This window comes from Argiope bruennichi, chromosome 9, assembly GCF_947563725.1.
Source record: "Argiope bruennichi chromosome 9, qqArgBrue1.1, whole genome shotgun sequence".
Lineage (NCBI taxonomy): Eukaryota > Metazoa > Arthropoda > Arachnida > Araneae > Araneidae > Argiope > Argiope bruennichi.
Genome location: NC_079159.1, coordinates 103057085 through 103079682, shown reverse-complemented (window position 1 = coordinate 103079682; position 22598 = coordinate 103057085). Strand labels below are relative to the sequence as shown.

At 31.9% G+C, this 22598-nt stretch overlaps 1 protein-coding gene across 1 annotated transcript in view; it reads right to left on the bottom strand.

The window, feature by feature from the left end:
- The window catches only part of LOC129985037 (sodium/potassium-transporting ATPase subunit alpha-2-like), a 217597-nt gene that overhangs the window by 93497 nt on the left and 101502 nt on the right, over window positions 1-22598 (bottom strand). The window contains exons 15-16 of the mRNA XM_056094964.1: window positions 21652-21806; window positions 4279-4409 (exon numbers count right to left, since the gene is read on the bottom strand). Coding sequence (XP_055950939.1) covers window positions 4279-4409; window positions 21652-21806 — 286 coding nt within the window. The remainder of the gene's footprint in view (window positions 1-4278; window positions 4410-21651; window positions 21807-22598) is intronic.

The window sequence follows — 22598 nt, the reverse complement described above, 5'->3', positions numbered from 1 at the left end:
TTTTTAGTTAATTTTAATTATAAATTAAATTTTAAAATAAATTTTCGTAATTAAAATTCTTTTCGCTTTTATTCTCATTTATAAAAGCTCAAGCAAATGCAGTTCAAATTCATAAGATTCATTATAATACAAAGAAGAAATGCTATTTTTCTTTTAATTTACGAGACAGATTTCAAGGTAATCTGTTGATTAGAAGTAGTTTAGTTATAAGAAAAAATTCTAACTGAATAATTTTTAATTAATTTTAATTATAAATTAAATTTTTGTAATTAAAATTCTTTTTACCCTATTCTTATAAAAATTCAAGTAAACGCAGTTAAAATTGATAAATTTCAATATATACACATGTTGGAATGCTATTTTTGTATTAATTTATAAGACAAACTTCAAGGTATGATATTTTTTAAATAATTATCCACTTTTCATGAATTATTTTTTGAGAGAGTTTTAGCTATTTTAAATTTTAGATTCACAAAAATTTTATTGGCAGCAGAATACTGTTTAGAATCTCGCTTCTAAAATGTCAGGGACAGATACTCTCGACACCAGATTGCTTCCTTCATAAATCATGCAGTGGGAAGGAACGCATTTGGCTTCAGTATGTGTTTAGCAGAATAAATCGACACTGATTTTCGACTTTTCGAGAAGTTTCCTCCTTCTACAAAGACACACATAACGTCTTTCCCCTTCACTTTCCCTAAATGCTGAAAGTTGTGAAAGAAATTGCATTAGATTGTTGATGGATTTAAAAATCAACAATCCAATTATTGTATTCAACCAACAATTAATAATGCAATCTAATTATTGTACAAATCAACGATCTAATAATTTTATTAGTACACTGAAGGAAAATTGAGAGTGCTGCAGTTCGCTGAGCCTTTTCACGCCTTCCTCTGATTATTAGACAGAGATTAAGAAAAACGGACCTTTTTTGTAAAAATTAAGTTTAAAAAAATAGAAGGGGAATCGGAGAGGGAATAGTATCAGCCAGATTATATGGAGTAGTAACACAAAAAATTCCCACGTAATACAATATAATTTTGATAGCAATTTAATGCTTCAATATCTTAACCCTCTCTAGGCCGTGGGAAGTATGCTTCCCACCAAATTTATCAATCTTTGTATGAAATTATGTAGGTTGGCATAAGTTCTGACACATTTTTTTAGTAAGTCAGAAACTTAGATGCTTCAGTTCTTTGTCTCAGACAAAATGACGTGTCTTTATTTGTTACTTAATTATTAATTAACCAAATTAATTAATTAATCAAATTAAATTTATCTAATACGCTAAATGAATCCCTTTTCTTATTCTATTTTTAAGCCTAAAAATATTTTAACATAATATGACTAGAAAAAATGGTTCTTTAAAGGGTTAAAGAAACCTGAGTTTCTTGCTGGTACAATCGATCAATAGGATTTATTTGAGAAGGTCGGAAAGGGGAGAGAGTCAAAGAGATTTATTTTGATATCGGAAAAAGTGGAGGAAAAAAGATTCACCATTATACAGATATCAAATTTTTGCATTATTTATTAATAAAACAATTCTTTATGTCGATCCAGCTATAAGCTCTTACCATTAACGACTTGTGCTTAAAGACTGTATCCTTTTTCAGTGTAACACTTCTTTCCTTTTTCAGTGAATAAATATTGTTGCTGATTTGTTTAATTAGAACTTTATGTATGTAAATCCGTCAATAATCAATCTTTTTACTGATTTTTATGGTTTTGAAATAGTTGGTATAGCCCAAAAACAGCACTTTTTTCCCCCCCAGGACGTTAAGAATAAGGTGTACACATTTTCCGATTTCAGTTTTTTTTCCAAAAGCTGAAATTTTAATATAAAAAGATGAAGGCTACCTAAAAGCAAATAAAATTTTGTTAATTTTTGTTAAGTACATATCATGAATTTGGTCTCTGTAAATATTGGAGTCTTGATGAAACACTTAGTAACTAACACTCTGTAACTAAGTGTTTAGCCTAATATGCATTTAATAACAATGAGTAACAAGAGGTAGAGCCTCCGAAATAAATTCTCGAAAAATCCTATAAATATTTAAGATTTGCCTAGACAAAAGTAAGTTTCTACAAAAGATTAATAAAATAAGAGGAAAGTCGTAAAAAGAAACGAGTACCAATGAGCTTTAAATCTCTAATTTATAGATAAAACTCATTTGCATAAATGTATGAAAGGACAACTTGAATGCTGCAGAGATTTATAAATTTGAAACAGAAAGAATCAAACCATCACAGATTTCGGTTCGAAAAATTCATTCCTCGAATATCAAACACCATTCGTAAGATTTTCATATGTTTTTTTTTATATTTCAAAAAGGATTGAAAAATACATAAAGTAGGGATTGAAAAACAAACAAACACGGAAACGTTTAATGTGGTAGTTTACCTTTTATTTGAAATTAATAAAAACTATAACATATTTATTTATAATCAATTTGCTTATATGAAATTAAAAATTGTCACTCTACGAACAAAATCACCTCTCTAAATTTACCAAATGTAGCCAGAGGAAGCGAAATTTTCTGCAGTCACTGGTAAACATTTCTTGTATTTTCACTTTTAGTATGAATATCCATTATCATATTCACACTGAATCAGAAATATTCTTTAATGATAACAAAAATTCCTAATTCTTCTTGTTAAATTGGAAAGTTGATATCAATTAAGACACAAAATCTAATTATTATTTATTGCTATGATTTAAATCAAAAATTAATTTGAAAAGGTACAATTTAAGTTAGGCTGAAAGTCATCATTGCCTAACATAGTGTAAGATACAGCAACCCCTCTCCTTCCTTTGCTGCAAGGCACGAGGTACCACTGGTGTTAAATAAATAGGAAATTTCTTAGGAAAATATATTTAATTCCGAATGACACTTCACTCGGAAGCAATCACTGAAAACGACAGAAGGAGACCTTGAAAAACTACCCAACATTTCTCGCAACACCCGCATCGCCAGCAGACATAACAAGTGATTGAAAGCCTATTCTCTTCCGTCTTGCACGCCGAATGCTTTACTTCAATGAGACAACATTAATGGAGAAAGGGGCTATTAATTAACTCTAAAAGGAACATGGCTCTAGGCAAATAAATTGCTTCTGGTTGGGTTTTAAACTAAACTTCTTTTGATCAGGTAAATGGGTCTTGAATAGTTGAAACAGGAAATGAGAGTTGTTGGTACAAAGAATCTCTAATAGAATCATATCAGAAATCTAAAGGAAATGCAGGAGAAACAAAAAGCTGTTTAATATTATTACGGGATTTCTTTTTGCTATAGGCTGGGCGAAATTTTTTATTTTTTTAAACAAATATTGTGAATAAGGACAGCATGAATCTTTTTATGTGCATCTTTCTGAAGGCAAATTCAAGGTTAATCTCATTAGATAAATTAAATGACAGAAGAAATTAAAATTAATTTATTAATCAATTTCGTCTATTTTTAAAACTAGCAAATTTGTTGTTGTATTTATTATTGCAGTTTAAGGGTTTAGTTCACAAATTGGTGAATATTTCTTGGCAAAATCATAAAAAAATTCTAAAACATTTAGTGTATTTTTCGACACATTTTCTATCTCAAATTATTTGAAGATCTAGGGCTATTTGGTTTCATAATTCATCATTCTTCCTTCATTCATTATTCATTATTTTTTCATTATTATTTTTCGCATTCTTTATTCTTTCCTTTAATGTGTCCATATTGAAAACCAGTACTGCAAACACTTAGCAACACCGTCCCAGTTTGCGTCCATATGTAATTTTAAATCTCCTTTGCGCGCTAATTGGTTATTCATTCTCATGAAACCACAGAACACTCTCAGCGTTTAATTTTGTTGGCGACATTTTCCGTTACCGATGCTAGCGCCATCTATATAACATTGGCTAATACAGCAGTAAATTGTTGAAAAATTTAACAAAAAAATGTTTGAAATAAAGATTAAAATAAAAAAAGAAAATATGTCTATAAATAAAATAATGTTTTAAATAAATTTTTTGTATGTACACTTTGCATATATATTTCATATGATGCAAAATTGATTTTTTATGATAATATTTTCAGACATTATTATCATAAGAGAATTCCAAAATTTCAATAAATTCTTAATCAATTAAAATATCAAAAGTCACTTCTGAGTGTTATACCCATTATCTAGAGTATATTTGTTCGTAACTTTGTAGTTCCAAACACAACGGTTTACCCGCAGAAAGATAACACACACACAGCTCCTTCTTTGTTTTCATTATAAATTGAAATTGACTGTTACCTCATTCCGTGTTGCAGCAGTGACTCTCTGCTTGTTTTCTGTATAATGAGTGTAAACAGTTGCATGATGACCACGGTGATGAAGAATCCGGTTTGGGAACAGTACTCCAGATCCTTTCGGGCGGTATACGTCTAACGGATGCAAAAGAATGAAAAAAAAAATGTCAACAGCGGCGGGTGTAATAATAGTGTAAATATTAACGATTTGTTTGGAAAGTATTGTTTCTAGATGCTTTCGAAGACAAACAGTAGAACAGCATTTTATGGCAGTGATAAAGCAGCCGTCATTTAAAGTTGTTATTTTTTAAAAAAAGATTGTAATGCGGATTTCAGGGCGAATGAATTCATCTCTGTGTTCACACAGAAAAAAACAAACATTAATTGCAGGGAAAAGGGAAAACTTGATTTATATATAACTAATGCTTAAATTTGAAAAATAAATATTTAGTATCTTCCTGTTGAAGAACATAAATTTTAGCAGTGACATATATCTACACTGATGTCCAAAATGTTTTTCAAAGTAATTCTGAATGGCTAGCAGTAAAATTTAAACAAATTATATTTTATACATTGTGAAGGACCGGCAACACGATATTAACCTTTCTTGTCGGAAAAAAGGTTATTTAGCATTAGTTTTTGAGGAACTAATGAAATTAGACCGTTTAGGCATCTGGGACTTTTGTTTGCAATTTTGTGAATATTGAACTAAAACAAAATATTTAACATGTTTCCAGTGAGAATGAGTTCTCATAATCGTTTAGAGGATTCTTTGAGATGGAGAGCCGTTGGCAGGCTTGAAGCTGGGCGTCTCAAGCGGAGGTGGCTCGATGATTATAAGTGGCATCGAAAGTCGTATCCAGGTTGTGGAATCAATTCCAAACAATGGTACTGTAACCAGGAAGGCCGGCCAAGGCCGTCACAGAACAAAGATGCCTGCACAGGATCGCTATTTGGCATTAAGCGTACGACGATATAAGCTGACAACGGCTCCTCAACTTGATCTTGACCTTGCTGCTGCGTCTGGAATAAGAATTTCCAGACAAACAGTATACAGACGTCTAGAAGAGAGGGCCCCTTATACCCGGCGACCAGTTGAGTGCGCCCCTTTGACTGTATCCAACAGAAAGACCATTACTTGTGGTGCCTAACACAGCAAGAATGGAGGCGTGCTCTTTTCAGTGATGAGTCGAGATTTACCACACAGAGTGACACTCGTCGAATCTTCATCTGGAAAGAGCTAGGAGATCGCTATTATCCCTCCTACGTAAAAGAAATCGACAGATTTGATGGCAGAGGAATCCTTATCGTGGGTGGCATAATGTTGGGCAGTCGTACACCACTGCACGTCTTCGATGCGGGTAGTGTCAATGCACATCTCTATAGAGATGAGATCCTTGAAGCCTATGTGAGGTTGTTCCTGGGTGCTTTTGGCCGAGACTTCATATTTATGGACGATAACGCGCGTCCGCACTGAACCCAGATTGTTGATGATTTTCCTGAGGAAGAGGATATTCGACGTATGGACTGGCCCTCGAGGACTCTGGATCACAATCCTATTGAACATGTTTGGGATGGTCTCGGAAGAGCCATTGCACAGCGTAACCCCCTTACTAATACTCTCCAAGATTTAAAAGCCCCGGTTTTGGAAGAATGGGCTTTGTTGCCCCAAGCATTTATTGACACTCTCATAAACAGTATTAAAGTTCGTTCTGAAGCCTGTATAGCAGTGCACGGTGATCAAACTTCATATTGAGGCAGGTTTTTCCTGAGATAAATGCTTTATCTCTGATTAATAATGTAACACTTTTTGATATACCCTGTTTCTTAATTCCCAATTAAAATATTTTCCATGTTGTTATGTGTCTGTGTTCTTTCTTACATTGTAGTGTACCTCTGTGCCAAATTTCGTATCAACACAGTGAATAGTTTTTCACTTTTCTCAGATTTTATGTTTGTGACCTTAATTTTGGACATGAGTGTATATTTATCTATCTATATACATATGAATGAAAATTCTTTTATTCTTTCAGAGTTCTATTTTTACATCATATCATGTTTCGTAATTCTTAATATTAATTTTCAAATCTCGACTAAAACAAATAGATATTTAAAATATTTTCTTGAGAAATCCGCAATGTGAATAAACCTACAATTCTGCAACACGAAAATGGAAACATTCAAGTCTAATTGCACTTTCAATTCTCATATTAGGTCTATCAATTTTCATAAACTAATCTGGAAAAAAATGTTTTTTTCTGAAAAGATCTTGACACACCTTAACTAATTAGATCTTTTGAAACAAGTAAAATGAATTCGATAACAGTTTCCATAAAAAAAGAGTAATAAATCCTTTAGGAATAAATTTCATTTACTGAGAATTTCTAAAGTGTTTAGCCCTTAAATATTGTCAAGTCCTCCATCTGAAGCCTTATATCAGTGATAGAGTTATAAAGCATTATTTGTCAATACGTGTATCAGTATATTAGGCTACATAATGTTAATTTAAGCAGAAATTTCCATATAACCTTCATTTAATCAATTTTTAAGTATAAATTCTTTTTTTATTTCAAGCCTGTTATGACTTTTCTGACTAGCAGTCTCTTTTGAAATTCCTCAATATTTTATCTCCAAATAGACAAAACTGCAGAAGTTTATCTATTTGCAAATCTGCATTTCTGCATGATTCTTCCATTTATCCGTTTTATTGATAATCCGACATCAACTACTCTCTGAATAATTCAATGTGAATGTCATACAAATGGAAGAAATTACTTCGCGTACAGACCACTTGCATGAAGTGCTCTCACGACAAAAATTGGTGCCACCTTTCTCCAATTTATAGCAAATCAAAAGCCACCAGCAATTGGAACTGAGCTTCTAATTCTTCATATATCTTATTGCAAATGCCAACCATCGGTGTTCGAAATATTTTTTTATTGTTCATGCGGAACTTCTTTAATTCCAAGTTTATGATTTGAAAACATTCTCAATCTATTAAATTAGTAAAGTTCTTTTGCCTAATTTCGATGCTTCATTAGGGACAGGCCATGCCAGATTTCTTATTATAATGGGATTAATAATACTACTCTCACCCATTAGTTTTTATACTCCTTTTTAACGACTATTTCGATTACAGCAAAATTAGGCAGCGTATTACGCATTTACGTTTTACGTATTAGGCAGCGGATATGATAGAGATTGTTAATTTCTTCTTTATTAAGGAAAATTTCTTCTTTATTTAAGTTCTTTTAAACTTAATTTAGGTAACAATTATACCTGCTTGGCTTTTTTAAATTAAAAAAAATAGCTGTTTTACCCATTCCTGATTGAAATGATCTTTCAAGTCGTTAACGGCAGGAGAGTACCAGACCTTTCGGACGCCCATCAAGTCTTGTGGCAGAAATCCATTCTCCGCCATGATGATGAAGTAGGTGTAGATGCCTGCCAGACAGATGGTCACTCCCAGACAGCAGTATGATTTGTGAAGAAGCCGGTGGATGAATCTGCGGTTTAAATCTTAGATTTGTGATCGTAGATTTTGCAGATTTTTTAAAATCATTTATAGATGATTCATGGTACAGCACACTCCCGAGTATCAGGCCTAATGTGGCGGGAGGGCAGGCCGGATAACAAAAAAGCCGAATAGGCCGAAATTCTATAAACTTATTTCTTTGTCCACCAGAAGACAAAGCCTGCGTCCTGGCCGAGGGGTAGCGCGTCTTCTTCGTGATCTAGGCGTTCCGGGTTCGAGTCCTGGTTCGAGGAGGGTTGTTCTCTCTGTGAGGTGCGTGAATGAGCCCCCCTATAAAAAGGGGTTGTGCAAGCGAGTGTGTGTGTGCTATCTTCTTTTGAGCTAGAAGTCAGATTTCTGCCCTCGGGTGCTCCGGGGTCTTTAAACTCAGAAGCTACTGCGCAAAAATTAGACTTAAAAAATAGTCACACGACAAACAAACAAAAAACAGAAGACAAAGTCTTTATATCAAAATTCACTTTTTTTCTGCACTAAGAATCTATCAGAGAAAAGTTAAGTTAAAAGATATAAACTGTTCACCTTTTAACATAAATAACAGCAGCAACAATTGAGGTCCATTACACGCTGAAAAGAGCAGAACGCTGCTCTTTTCCTGTCACAACTTCTATTTTGCACACGACCCGTAAGAAAATCTTAGCAAACGCCCGCTTCCAATGCCTTGGCAATGTTGCCAATGCAACCAACGCCTTGCTTTCCTCAATTCAGTTACGATAAAAGGAAACTAGGCCTTATAGTACTGAAGCGAGATAGTTGCGAACTGAATACTCGGGAGTGCACTGTATTATCATTCTTTCATACTTTGAAGGGAACAGATAATTTAATGTGTAGACTGGAGGAAAATATAATTTGTTATAAACCGCCTTATTACTTGAGCTTCTTCGAAGGAGACCAACGAAAAATGTTTTAGATGATTGGAAAATGTCAAAGACCAGAATGCGAAGAATATTGTAATATGATTTATGATCGCCGTTAGCTTATTTTAATTATAATGTTACAGATGATTATTGCAGAGTATTTCTATCTGATGTTCACATTTAATGAAAATTCTTATCATACATGTTGTGATTTATGTAATTACTTATTATCAATGACAAGCTAACTAGCAGTATCAAGATAATGATAATAAAATTTATCATTAAAAAAGAGTAATTTTGTGGTAAGTTGAGTAATATTTCAAATCATCTAGCAGTCATGCAATCCATCTGACGCCTTCACACAAGCTAGAATAAAAGTGGAGTAATCCATGGATCCATCTTAAGAGATTAATCCACCACAGGGATGAAACAATCAACCGGAAGTCTGTTAAGAGTTTTTTATTCACTTTGTGAATTTATGTTTACGAAGAATGGTATAATTGTGTATTTAAAAGTTTATCATAATTAATACTAATGGTAAGTAAAAAAATCTCACTTAAATTAGAAATAAGCCTTCATCGAAAAAATTAACTGAAAAATTTGTCACTACCCCTTCAGTTGCCATATTTACATTCATTTTCTCTTTTGAAAGGATATATAATTTTTTTGAAGTTAATGCTATTTAATATCTTTTGAGTGATAAAAATTAGCTCTTTCTACATTACAGTATATTTTTTTGTATGTCAGGGAAAAAGAGTTACTTCTTTTTTAATTTAATCTATACAAATACTTAATCTATATCAACATATACAGCAGCGTGTTTTGCATGTGCTTTTGATACAAGATCCTTTTTTTTCCGAACGCTGATGTAACTACGAGAATAGGCTTTATAAAACACGACAAAGGCTGAACACTAATTAACATATTTTGTTTTAAAAAAATTAAGTAAGTTCCTGGAATTTTTCTGCTATATTTTCCCAAAATATTATATAAAAAAAAAGATTTTTACATCATCTTCAAGTTAAAAAAAAACATCTTTTATATAATACTAGCCGCCTTTGGCGACCAGCCGGTTCGCCAATCTTAATGCTCGTTAAAATTTTAATAATTAAATATTTTATGCAATTCCAACTTTAATAGATTCTTCAGCAAAATATTTTAAAACTTCAAATTTTGATAGTCATATAATTCACTCATAATATTATAAAGGCCTTCAGTCATAACGTGATATGTATCTCTCTAATTTTCTGTTACCCCTCGTAGAATTTATGCTTTAAATTAAAGTGTAAAGGATTAATCTGCAATTAATATAATAATATTTTTTACTGAAACAAAGCATTTTTTTTAATAATATGATTACTGATAATAGAGTCACTGAGCGTTTAAACTTTATGGACACTAAAGAATATCTTTCTTAATTTATATAATATCTCAAGAATTTGTCAACAAAATTTTCTCAGATTCATCATGAACGGATCGATCCATTAACAATGTTTCATTTTAAATGCATCAAACACTAAGAAAATAAAATGAATCGTTTAAAATAATCGGTCGAAAACAGGTTTAAAAAAACTACTTAAAAAACGATGTACTTAAAACTATAAGCATATATCAAAAATTATATAACTACCATAAATACAATTTAATTACAAAAGCATGCAACTAACCTAAAAATAATTTAAATCATTGAAAACAGGCTAAGAAAAACTACTTAAAAAACGATGTACTTAAAACTATAAGCATATACAAAAAATATATAACTAACATAAATACAATTTACTTACAAAAGCATACAACTAACCTAAAAGTAATTTAAATCGTCCGTTGATAATGGTTGCCATGCCAACAATCAGAACACAGTGCGCATGCGTGAATTTTCTTCGCCTTTTACGGTAACGCAAATGCGTGAATTTTTCTACGCCAGTTGGGGTAACGCTATGCAGATTATACCTTTTTAATTTCCTTTATTCTGTGTTATTTTAATTCAAAAGTACTTCAGAATGAATCTGAAACATGGATTAATTAACAATGTTTAAATTTAAATGCATAAAACATTAAGAAAATAAGCAGAATCGTTTAAAATAATCCGCCGAAAAATCTTAACCCTAGCCTCATTACTGTTGGGAGAAAAAAAGAACTAAAGCCTAAATCATTTGGCGTTGGGGAAAATGGAAGATTTTTTTGGCGGGAAAGTTAGTTTTTAATTAATAATTAAAATTCTAATTAAAATTTCAAAAAAAGGGACCCCAGGTGCACATTCCCGACCTCTAAGGTATACATGTACCAAATTTGGTAGCTGTATGTCAAATGACCTGGCCTGTAGAGCGCCAACACACACACACACACACACATTGAGCTTTATTATAAGTATAGATTAGTTTAAATAGCATGCCTTTCTCCTAATTAAAAAAAAACATTCTTTTTTTATCATTTATTATAAAACTTTCAATTGTTGTACTGAATATCAAACTAACTTCATTTTTTCCTCAAATACTTTAATTAGGTTATCTTTATCCATTGTTAAAACTATAATTTGCAAAGTTTACTTTCTTTCGATACATTAATTAGCTCTTTCTTAACCTTAGAATAAATTTTTACCTGTTACCTTTTTGATGCTATGCATTTTTCAAAATATGTTTTTATTTATGAATATAAATTTCTTTATGATATCAAAAGCAATGAATGAACTGGTTTTTATCTCAAGTGGCAAATTTTGCTTAGTGAATAATTCTTAGCAGAGAAGCTTCTAATCGATATTGAACGTTTGCTTGATGTCTATTTACTGATTTTGGTTTCATTTAATTTTCTCTATTATATTCAAGCTTCCATTCTTTTAGAATTTTTTACCCAGAAAATAAATGGAAATTAACTTTTATTCAATGCAAAATTTATTATACGGTGGTTTCTCACTATTAGTTCTTTTAAAATCATTTCTAAGCATTGCTCTTGCTACTGCCTTTTCTTTTTTAGGGTATCAACTTTTAGTTATGTTACTGTTTCTGAAGGCACTTGCTATGGACAAGCCCCGCTGATCGAAGTCAGCAATTTTAAGCCAAAAGAGAGCGTCTCTTGTTTATTAATAGCGCCAACTAGGGCCAAGAGTACGATTTTGCTACTCGCGCATTACGTTCGCTTGCACAGCCCCTTTTTACCGGGGGACACATTCACATATCTCACAGATAGAACAGATGAAGAACCATGCCCGAACCTAGGCTCGAACCCAGGACGCCCAGATCACGGGGAAGATGAGCTACCCCTATGCCAGGACGAAGGCACTTTAAGTTATTCAAAGCATCATATTATTCCTTCATACAGTATGCGTAATGACTTAACTATTTTGCAAATTTTTTCACCTATGAATTCATAGTGAGAAACTTGACCATTCATATTTAGATAAATAACTCGACATACCGCATTTTAAAAATGTCTATTTCTTGAAGGCAGATATTGAAAAAGATGACATAAATTTCACCTATGTTTATAGTCATGTTTTTCAGTCTGATCAAATGTGATATTTTAAATGTCTGTGCATCTTATATTAATGGTTAAACAAACATGAAAAACAACAGTCTTGTCGACGGAGCTGGTCACCGGAGATTGCTAACCCACTAATGAAATAAATTAAGTTTTTATATTGCATTGTTACTTTACTAATATCCCCAATGTTTTAATACTAATCCTTTGCACTGGGATGGCTACTTTCAGGAAATCTCGTTTTGTCGTTTTATTTATTAATTATTTAATTTTTGTTGTTAAAAATACCTACAGAGTAGTAAGACGATGTAAATTGAATTTTCAAGAATGTTCAGTTAAAAACAACTATATATATATATTTATTTTTCGGAGCAATAAACAAATTCTAGTATTAAGTGAATAATTATGCATCTAATTACTTTTACTACTGCAAAGGGCTAATAAGGCCGATTGACCCTAGCCACCTGGTTAATCAGATATATTTAGTAGTCTGAAATTTTTGTTCTGTGGTTTCTAAAAATAATTTATAACATTTGAAATAAAAAAAAAATTAAAAACATTTAAATTTATTTACCAGTCATTTATGCTTCCATAAATCAAGAAAAACTGATTTTTTTTTTAAAAAAAATATGTAATAATGAAAAGAAAAACTGGAAAAATGAGCAGCAATGGAATACGTTCTAAGAAATTATTAGGAAAATACCGAATTTTGTTTTGACATGCCTGTTATTTTCAGTGAAATAGTTGTGTTTTAGAAAACAATAAATATATTCTTTCCTAAATTTAAATAATGTTTCATAAAGTTTTTTAAAAACAGCTGTTGTTAACCAATTCAAAAATAAGAGAAAACCAAACTATAATCACCAATTGATACTCATTTTGAGAATGTTAATTACCAGTAGTTTTATTTCAACATGATCTACGGCAAAATTTACTCTCTAATAAAAATAACATTTTGTCAAGATAATTAAAGGATACTTAAAGAGAAATTAATTTTTAAAAAATTAATTTAAAACGCAACTAGTTTTCATAAATATCGTGTCGTGTTGTGGACTCAATCTTATTCTGTGGAAAGTTCCGACACTTAAACGAAGATAAATTCTATCATTGAACTGAAACGAGAAATCTAGCTCGTCTTGAACTTTCTTGAGCAAGCAGGGAGTGATGAGCTGAACTAGCCAAAAATTATTAAGAGCTGATATTTTTTTTATCACAGTGTTCCTCTGTGCATTAATAGTCATAGCTTCGAAAAAGTCGATCATTTCAGATACCTTGGCACAATGATTAATGACAATAATAAACTGAAAGCAGAAATTGTCAACAGAATAAAAATGGCTAATAATTGTTTCTTTGGGCTGAAAATACAACTACGATCCAACTTAATCAGTCGAAAAACTAAACTAAGAATTTATAATACTCTTATTATGACTGTTCTGCTCTATACAAATGAAACCTGGACTCTTAACTTGGACACTCAACATTCTTTGAACATGTTCGAGAGAAAGATCCTTAGAACTATCATTGACCAGTACTAGAGGGAAAATGTTGGCGAACTAAATTTAATTTTGAATTATACGAACTCTATAAGTAAACACAGATAACACTGGTTATCCGAAGCAATAGGTTAAGATGGCTCGGCCATATCTGGAGAAGCCCTGAAAAGAGCACCCTCAAAATATTCACTTTTAAAAATCCTTTGGGATCCCGGGCCAGAGGAAGACCTTCAACTGCATGGTTGGATGATGTGGAAAGAGACCTGAGTGTTCTGAGGATAAAGAATTAGAAGGGGGTTGTGGAAGATAGAAAGCGCTGGAAAGTGCAAGTGTTTGAGGCAGCCAAGGTCCGCAAGGGAATGTTGTGCTCATGAAGAAAAAGAAAAAGTTTTTTATAAAAAACGTTTTATACATGAAAAAGTTTATTTTTCAGAACATAAACACCCCTTAAGTTTCTATATCATTCCTTCCTCTTAAAACTTAAATAGTTTTGCTTGAGCAGTACTGACGGAAAGTAAATTGCATGATTTAACACCATTTAACTTATAAATAAAATGGATTTTTTAAACTATTTTATTGAATTTTCTATTGCCTTTTGGTTTGTACTTGTGACATTTTATGAAGTTTTTATGACAGCAAAAGTCAAGATGATTAAGTAATAAAAGTATCAAAAACTGCATCAGAAGTTTCCTCTCTCACTTTCTGTAAAAAATTTCCAAAAATTATAACAATTTATCCGACCAAATTAGAAACATAGAAGAAAATTTACATTTTGTGACATAGACTTACCGTAAATCAACCACATTCTTTTCTTTCAGTGATTGTGGTGTTCTGTGCATAATATCACCTTCCGCTCTTTCATAAATCAGGGATAATGCAGGAAACTATGAAAACATATAAATAATAGACTTCAGACCAACATTTTATCAGAACAGTGAAAATAAGAGAAAAATACTCTAATAACTAGTAAAAATTACAGTTCTAAACTTTAAATCTAATGTTAGTGTTTTGTTTTATTTTTCCGAGACTGTACTTTAATAATTTGAAGCCGCGGTGGCCTGATGGTAAGGTATCGGCTTCAGAACCAAAGGACCTCAGATTCGAGACCCGATTCCACCGAAGAACCATCGTGCAAACGAGCTTGGTGCACGCCAAATCCATCGGGACCAACTCCCGATGGATTTGGGATCACACCACACCAGTGGGATGTACTCCCACTGGTGTGGTGTGGAAGCTTGGAGAGGGGTGCCAGATGAGGTGTCGTCCTCGTCATCTGATTGTGGCTCAAAATTACGAGGTCCATCCCAAAACAGCCCTAATGTTGCTTTAAAACTGGACATTAATATAACTAACCAAAGCTACTCTGCTAATTTATAATATCATCCGGGGTGATAACTTTCATCATTTTAAAAATTCATATTTCTGAATTCCAAATATATTATAGTAGTGACCAAAATTATAGAATCCCTTTGAACAAAAATCGCATTTTTGAGACTTGATGACTCATAATATTAATTTTATTAATTGAAATACCAAGAAGTTAGATAACATCTTCAAGGTAATTTAACGCAAAGTTTAATAAAATACTTCTCATAATATATATTTATTCAAACAGCAGTAATAAAGAAATAAAATAAAATATAGAAACAATGGCATATACAAAAGTTCTTACTTATGGTAATATTTTTTTGGATAAACTCTAGCATCAATTATGCTCTTGCAACATCATCCTATGTAGCTCATCAATGCTTTCTCTTTCTCAGCTGTATCATGATGTATATACCATGATTGAATTATTGCTTCCTTTAATTGAGTTTTATGTCTGTGTTAGTTCTGTGTAACAAATGTCTTTAGTCCACTCCACAGATTTCCGATTGGGTTAAAGTCTGGGCTATTCCCAGGACATTCCATTAGAGAAATGCGATTGTCCTGAAGCCAGCTTTTATATACAGTGGCAGCATGATATAGAGCTGAATCCTAATGAAGTATAAATTCTTAATTACCATACCTTAATTAAAAGATCACATGCTGAAGTAGAGGTATTTATTTTCCCACAAATTCTGCTCATGAAATTTACTGGTATATAATCTAAGATCATGATATTGATTCAGTATTTAACAGAAAGTGTAATGCTACCGGGATAGAAATCTTTTCTTCTTCATCTTCTTATGTATTTAATGCCATCGTTAACAAATTGAGAAATTTTGATCTCGTAACTCAAAATCACTCATTGTTGTGCTATATGATTAACAGGTTTTTTTTTCTCAGTTTAATCCTTTCAAGTGTTTTTCGAATTTAAAAATGGCTTTCTTGAGAGCATTCTTGTATGTAGACCAGATTTCTTCTATCTGATTAGAGTGTTTCTCGTAATCAACATGCCATTCAGCTTATATACTTCCAAATTATTTTTTTCTATCATGTAGACACAGTCTTTTAATCAATATATTATCACTTGATGTTGTATACTTTTTTCTACATTTACTAGTTTGATTTTCTAGTGACTGAATTTCCTTATAATTCATCAAGAATTTAGAAACAACGCCTTTAGTTATATTTCTACTAATTTACTGTTTTCATTATAACTAAAACCTTGATTATGTGATACTAAATTTATACACCGTCTGTTGGATGATCCGTCAACTCTTTGTGTAATTTATTACGCTTCGTATATTATAAAATAGAAAAATACACACGCGCACACACGTACACACACACACACAACTTGTTAATAATTGAAAAAACACATTTCCTAGTTCCAAAATAGAGTATTAATTGCTGAATTTTATTGATAACAAGATGCACTTTATTGGCTTTCTAAAAACTCTTGATCATTGGCTATATTCAAATGAAAACAGGTTATATTCTTAAGTAAGGTGTGCTATTTTATCCTCGTTATTTAGCTACAACTTAAAAAATAAAGATAATTGAAAGTTGAAAATAATTCAATGCATTGGAATCTTGGTTAAATTATCTTTAAAATGATAGACAGCTTTAGAATATTACTTCAAATATTATTGCTGCCATGAGCAATCAAATACCCAAAATGCATTTTTTCCAAAGGATTTCTACAATTTTGTACAGCACTGTATATATCTGTATGTGTGTGTGTGTGTGAGAGAGAGCAAAGAAAGTGTGGACAAATTGTCGTTGAATTTCGGTAATGTAAATAATATGCATGAGCTCGCATTTTATAGTGCAGATTCGGCGAAGGGGGAATTTAGAAAACTATCTACCAAAGAAAAATACAAGCATTCAGTAAACTTAAAAGAAAACTGTAAATTATTTGCAATTTTCATTAATAATTTAGTTTTAAGTTTTAGTTTAGTTTAGTTTAGTTAATTGAGTGGATAATACTTCTATGCATTTTTATAAAAAAATTATATATCTGATAAGATGTTAAATATTTATATTTAAAAAGATTCCTAATTTTTTGAAGTTTTGTTTTTTGTTTTTCCTGTGCATAGTTTTCAACCAAATAATCAGAAATTTTAAGAATTTCCTAGACAATTATATTTCTATACATTGTATTAACATTTGATATAAATAATTTCAATACCCTAGGAAATATGAGTCTTTGTTGTAAATAATTTTTAACTGCACATATACACTTTGTAATTTCAAAACCTGAAATATAGGGTAATTTATACAAAAGTTCTAGATGAAAACGATTAAAATTCAGAAAGACATTAGCATTGCAAAGAATTCTTTTACAATTTCTCTTTTATAGAACCCAAGCAATGAGGAACTTTACATAAAAGTCAAAAATATGCTAAATCTTCTCTGTGTAGTTGTAAATTAAGTACCATACTTAAATTTCTTTAAAGTAAGCATAATAAATAACAATATATTTAAAACTATATTTCCTTCATTTAGACAAATGTTGGAATTGTTATTTAATCTACAGTGTAGCATCCTGAATAAAAGCATCAGGGCATTTTTATGATTTACTCACTTTTTAGATTCGTCAAATACTAATATGAAATACATACAAACATTTTTTGTGGGATGAATAGGAATGTCGAATACAAGCTAGGTCATAGTGTCCCTTTTTAGTGGCACAGCGTATCAGTTTTCTTTTGCAAAAAGTGGCGTGCAAATCGCGCAGAAATATTCTAAACACAAATGGATAGCTCATAGAATGACAGACATTTTTGTTTGAAAAGATGGTCCCAATCATATGATTGATGCTTCTGCCGATTAAATAAAACACAAAAGTATTTTATAATTATTGAAGTCCGATATATAGTTGAAAATTTTCCATCGAATGAACGGAGATTAAAGATTTGACTCCTCTTCCCATTAACTAAAGATCCTGTGAATGCTTTTAATTATATTGTGTATATCATGACACATAGTCTAACAATTCTAATGTTTGCGCAAATAATGACAAAGACAATAAAAATGTATTGTTATTTATGATGCGCGATTTAATACAACTGAAATGAGGCATTTAATTTATAAGTATTCCTGGATATATAGCGTATTTCTGTTCTATACACACTTGAATTCTATTATTCGAAGATTCAAATTTCTCACCATCCCCATCATTTCGTTTCTCTCTTTGCGGCCTTTTTTAAAACTCTTTATGGTATTTAACTGGAATTTTTGTAATTAATGCCTGATATATGTCTGATTTTTAAAATATAAAAAAATAAATATTTTATGCTTCCCATAACTATAAAAATTTATTCAAATATTCAAAGCATTTTTTAAAAATTTTAATATAAAACTTATCTAGCATATTGTCACATATTCTTTAAGTTTGATACAATTTTGATGAAAATGGCCTATTATAAACAAAGATAAAAAACATTTGAAAAAATATAGGATTTTTTAAAAACATTTATATCGTTCTGAATAGGCATGCTATTATTAAAAATGCATGCATATAACATGCACGTGCGCATTGAACAAAACCATTGGTGTGTATTCCAAAGCATTAACAGCTTTCTGCGAAATGGATTGAGCCAAATCCTTTTCTTCTTAATCATTTTTCGGTAGCTCCCTAAATGATCTCGCGACCGTATTCAGTTCAGTTATATTAACATCCAGTTTTAAAGCAACACTAGGGCACTTTTGGGACAGACCTTGTCATTTTGAACCTCGGTCAGATGGTGAAGATAACACCTGAGCTGGCTTCCCCCTCTGCAAAATGATCCGCAATTATTTTTGGATTTAACGGGCATTATACTCTCTTCCAGTACGAATCTTCGATTGGAACTGGGTCTCGAGCCTGAAACCCTCCGGTTCCGAAGCCGAGATCTTACCACCAGTCCACCGCAGCCCACCTCTCGTAATCGAATCTTCAATGTAAAACATGAGTTATATATAAATTAATGAGAAAAAGCAATAAGGCAGTGCTTGAGTCCAAAACAATGGTTCGTTTTTACCATTTTTTTGTTGCATATGAAAACTTATGACCTCATATGCCAACAAAGGTCACCTACTCTACTCTCTTTATTTTTGAGAGAAATCAAAAACATAGCTTCATTATACATTCTCCCTCCAATCAAAAACACTGAACCGATTTTAATAATTTTTATTTCATACTGAAGCTCATGACTTCTAGGCATGCTATCAAGAGTTTATTCTTCTCCTTCACTTTCCATTTGTTAGAGAAATCGAAAAAACACAACTTCAGTAAGAGTAATGAGTTTGGGTTCTAGAGACCATGATCCGTGAAGATCTCCAGCACTTTTCCGAAGTCATATTATGAGAATCATTGCAATAATTAGCCTTCCTATAAGGTATCTGCTTAATACATGACTGCTTAACGATCAAATAATCTAATTAACCGAAAAGTCATGCATAAAATATCAAACAACATCCATACTCACATTTCTGGACAGTTTTTTAAATTGCACAACATTACTTTAAATAAATCAATATAAATACCAATAAAAGCATTAACACACGTAAAATTAAGGTCAATTGACATTAAAGTACATCACAGTTCTCCAATTTACAAACTAATGTTCGGCACAGAATTTAATATATTGCAAGCAATAATCGTTTCCCCTTTTCTTATATTGCTGGCTCGCGTGCTATCTTCTGTGGTAAAAGGATAGTTGGGCAGAACAAGGATGGTACTTGAGAGTCAATTAAAAAAGAATAACCCTGGGGAAAATGTCCCTCCATTATCATTAACCATTGAAGCGCGACAGCTGATGCTTCGGCAAGGCTGTAGGAAAAGCGTTTGAGCAAAGATCCTGCGGTGGCAATGTAGAGCGGCTCGTTAATGTCTAATGAAGAAACATTAGTCTTCGTCTTTGGTACTTGCCATCAAATATTAAAGAGGAGTGTTGGTCATTACTCAGAAGAAGAGAGTTCTGCTTCGCTTTGGACCACAATTTTAGAATGTTTTCGTATTGCTTTATGTTTATTTAAATGCTCTCACAGCGTTATCAAATAATTATGTTAAGTCTTCCATTTCTTTTTAGTCCAAATTAGCTGATGTATTTGGCATTATTTGGGACAAAAGTGTTTTCATATCTCTAAATAATAAAAAGAATTAACTAATCAATTTTAGAGATCTATTCAGCAGGTTGGACTTATTTAACATATGGACTTACATACTGTCATCTCTTTTTGTATACATATTAAATTGTACCTGTTTTAAACTCTTGCTGTTTTTTGAGTTATCATATTCATATACTACTAATGGACGCGCAAACTTTATTTCAAAAATATCTTTTTAGATTGGCTATGATCGCAGTTTTTTCTCTTTGGATACCTCGTGCTCAAAGAAGTATTGAAAAATTCATATTCTCTGTATAGCTCTAAAATGAGATTAGAATTATTGTCAAAAGATTTCACTGCTCGTTTCTATTGGAAAAGTAAACTCAGAAAAGTAGAGCATGTTGAACGCTATTTGACCACAAAAACTTTAATTTAAAATGCTCTGATTTTCTCCAAGGTGCTAAATGGTGGATTTAAATAACATTTATCGGATGCTGTATAGTTCTATACAGGGTGGTTATAATTAAACTTCCCCTATCAACAGCATCATACAACACAAATGGATGAACGGCTTGCAGAGAAATTTGGTACATAGACTATACACGAGATGCGCTCACGGAAATTAGAAAAAAAAAGTTTCAAAATGTCCACCTGAGGGTGCTTTTTCAGGAAAAACATTAATTTTAACACAATAAACGACCAAAATGGAATACAGAAACAATATTAACATTTATTGACTAGTTTCTGATCACCTGGTCATCGAACCATATTAAGTAAAAGTAAGGTAAAAAATAACAATACGCTGTTAGAGGGAAAAAAAGCAGTTCGGTTTGCAGAAACAAGAACAGATTAGGACAAAATAGCACAAGAGGAGCAGTTGTTAATCGTGTCGTGGGAAAGGTGCTGCATGTGACCACCTTTATTACCCTGCAAAATTTCAAGTCGATGGACAGTGTGTTCAACAGCAGATCGTGGCTTATCAGTTTTTTTAAGTCATTCAACGTCGCAACCAGATACCTTCATCATTACAGCCAGAAATATCGACATAAAACATGACAAAGACTGCAATCATTTCTTACCCTAACCTGTTTTGCATAAAGCTTCCTCTTCTTCGCAAGCATGCAAATCTCGAAATTTTTTTCCAAAAATTGACAGCTTTTCCCGGTTTTATATTTTACTGCTGAAAATTCTTGTTCTAGATCGTTAATATTGTTTCTGTATTCCGTTTTGGTCGTTTACTGTGTTAAAATTAATGTTTTTTCGAAAAAGGCGCCCTCTGGTGGACATTTCGGAATTAATTTTTTTTTTTTTTTCGAAATTCCGTGAGCGCATCTCGTGTGCAGTCTATGTACCAAATTTCTCTGCAAGCCGTTCATCCATTTGCGTTGTAGGATGCTGTTTATAGGGGAAGTTTAATTATAACCACCCTGCACATTCAAAATGATAGTAGCTTTATGAAATTCTTTTTACACACGTAAGTGGCTTAATAACTCCTTTTTGGAGTAGTTGTTCTTTACTTTCCTACCGAATGCAAACTCGATTCGTTTGAGGAAAATCCTCACCATGTCTGTTCCTAAAAATATGAGTAGAATGAGCGAGGCGCCCATCGGCAGAGGAATGTGCAGTGTGAGTAGCAGAAAGAAAGGTAGAATCAGAGAGAGTTTGCAGGTCATTACATAAGCGATGGACTTGCGGAGGTTGTCGAACACCAATCGACCTGCAACAAATAGAATAAACTCAAAGATTGGAAAGATTTTGGCAATACAAGAATAGGCGTCTTCCAGATTATAAAGATTTATTGCGCAAATGTTATTTATTCTACAAATATTTATTTTCTGAATTAAGAATTTTTAGTTATATTCTACGCTATTTTGTGGGAATTTATAGAATCGTGGATGGCGAGTACTCAAACAGCGTAATTTCCTTTGCGATCCATGCAAATTATGGTCATTTGAAGTATTCTACTGAGTAGATTTTGAAATATGAATATAAGAAAATGAATTCATTATTTCTTTCCAATGTGGGGATTTATTTTCTATGAACAGCAGATATTTTATTCCCTTATTTGGCGCACTTACACATAACTTATAAGACAAAAAAGGGATTCGCTTATGTACGAAACATTTAAATGATTTTTATAATAACGTCTATTACATCTTTCTAGTAGTACTAACAACAAGTAGGTAGGCATGCTATTCAGGGGAAAAAATTCAAGCTCGTCTCAGATTTTAAGCATTTTACAGATTTCAAATAGTCCTATAAAGCACCAACGCACATACAAACACTGGCACACACACAGTCAACTTTATTATAAGTAAGGATATAGAAACGATAATGCTCATTCAAAAAACATAATTAATACTATCGCATTCCCTTGAATGTGAATGCAGTCAAAACAATGAAAAGTATGGTAGTAATATATATTTTAAAATATATATATATATATATATATATATATATATATATATATATATATATATATATATATATATATATATTAAAAAATATT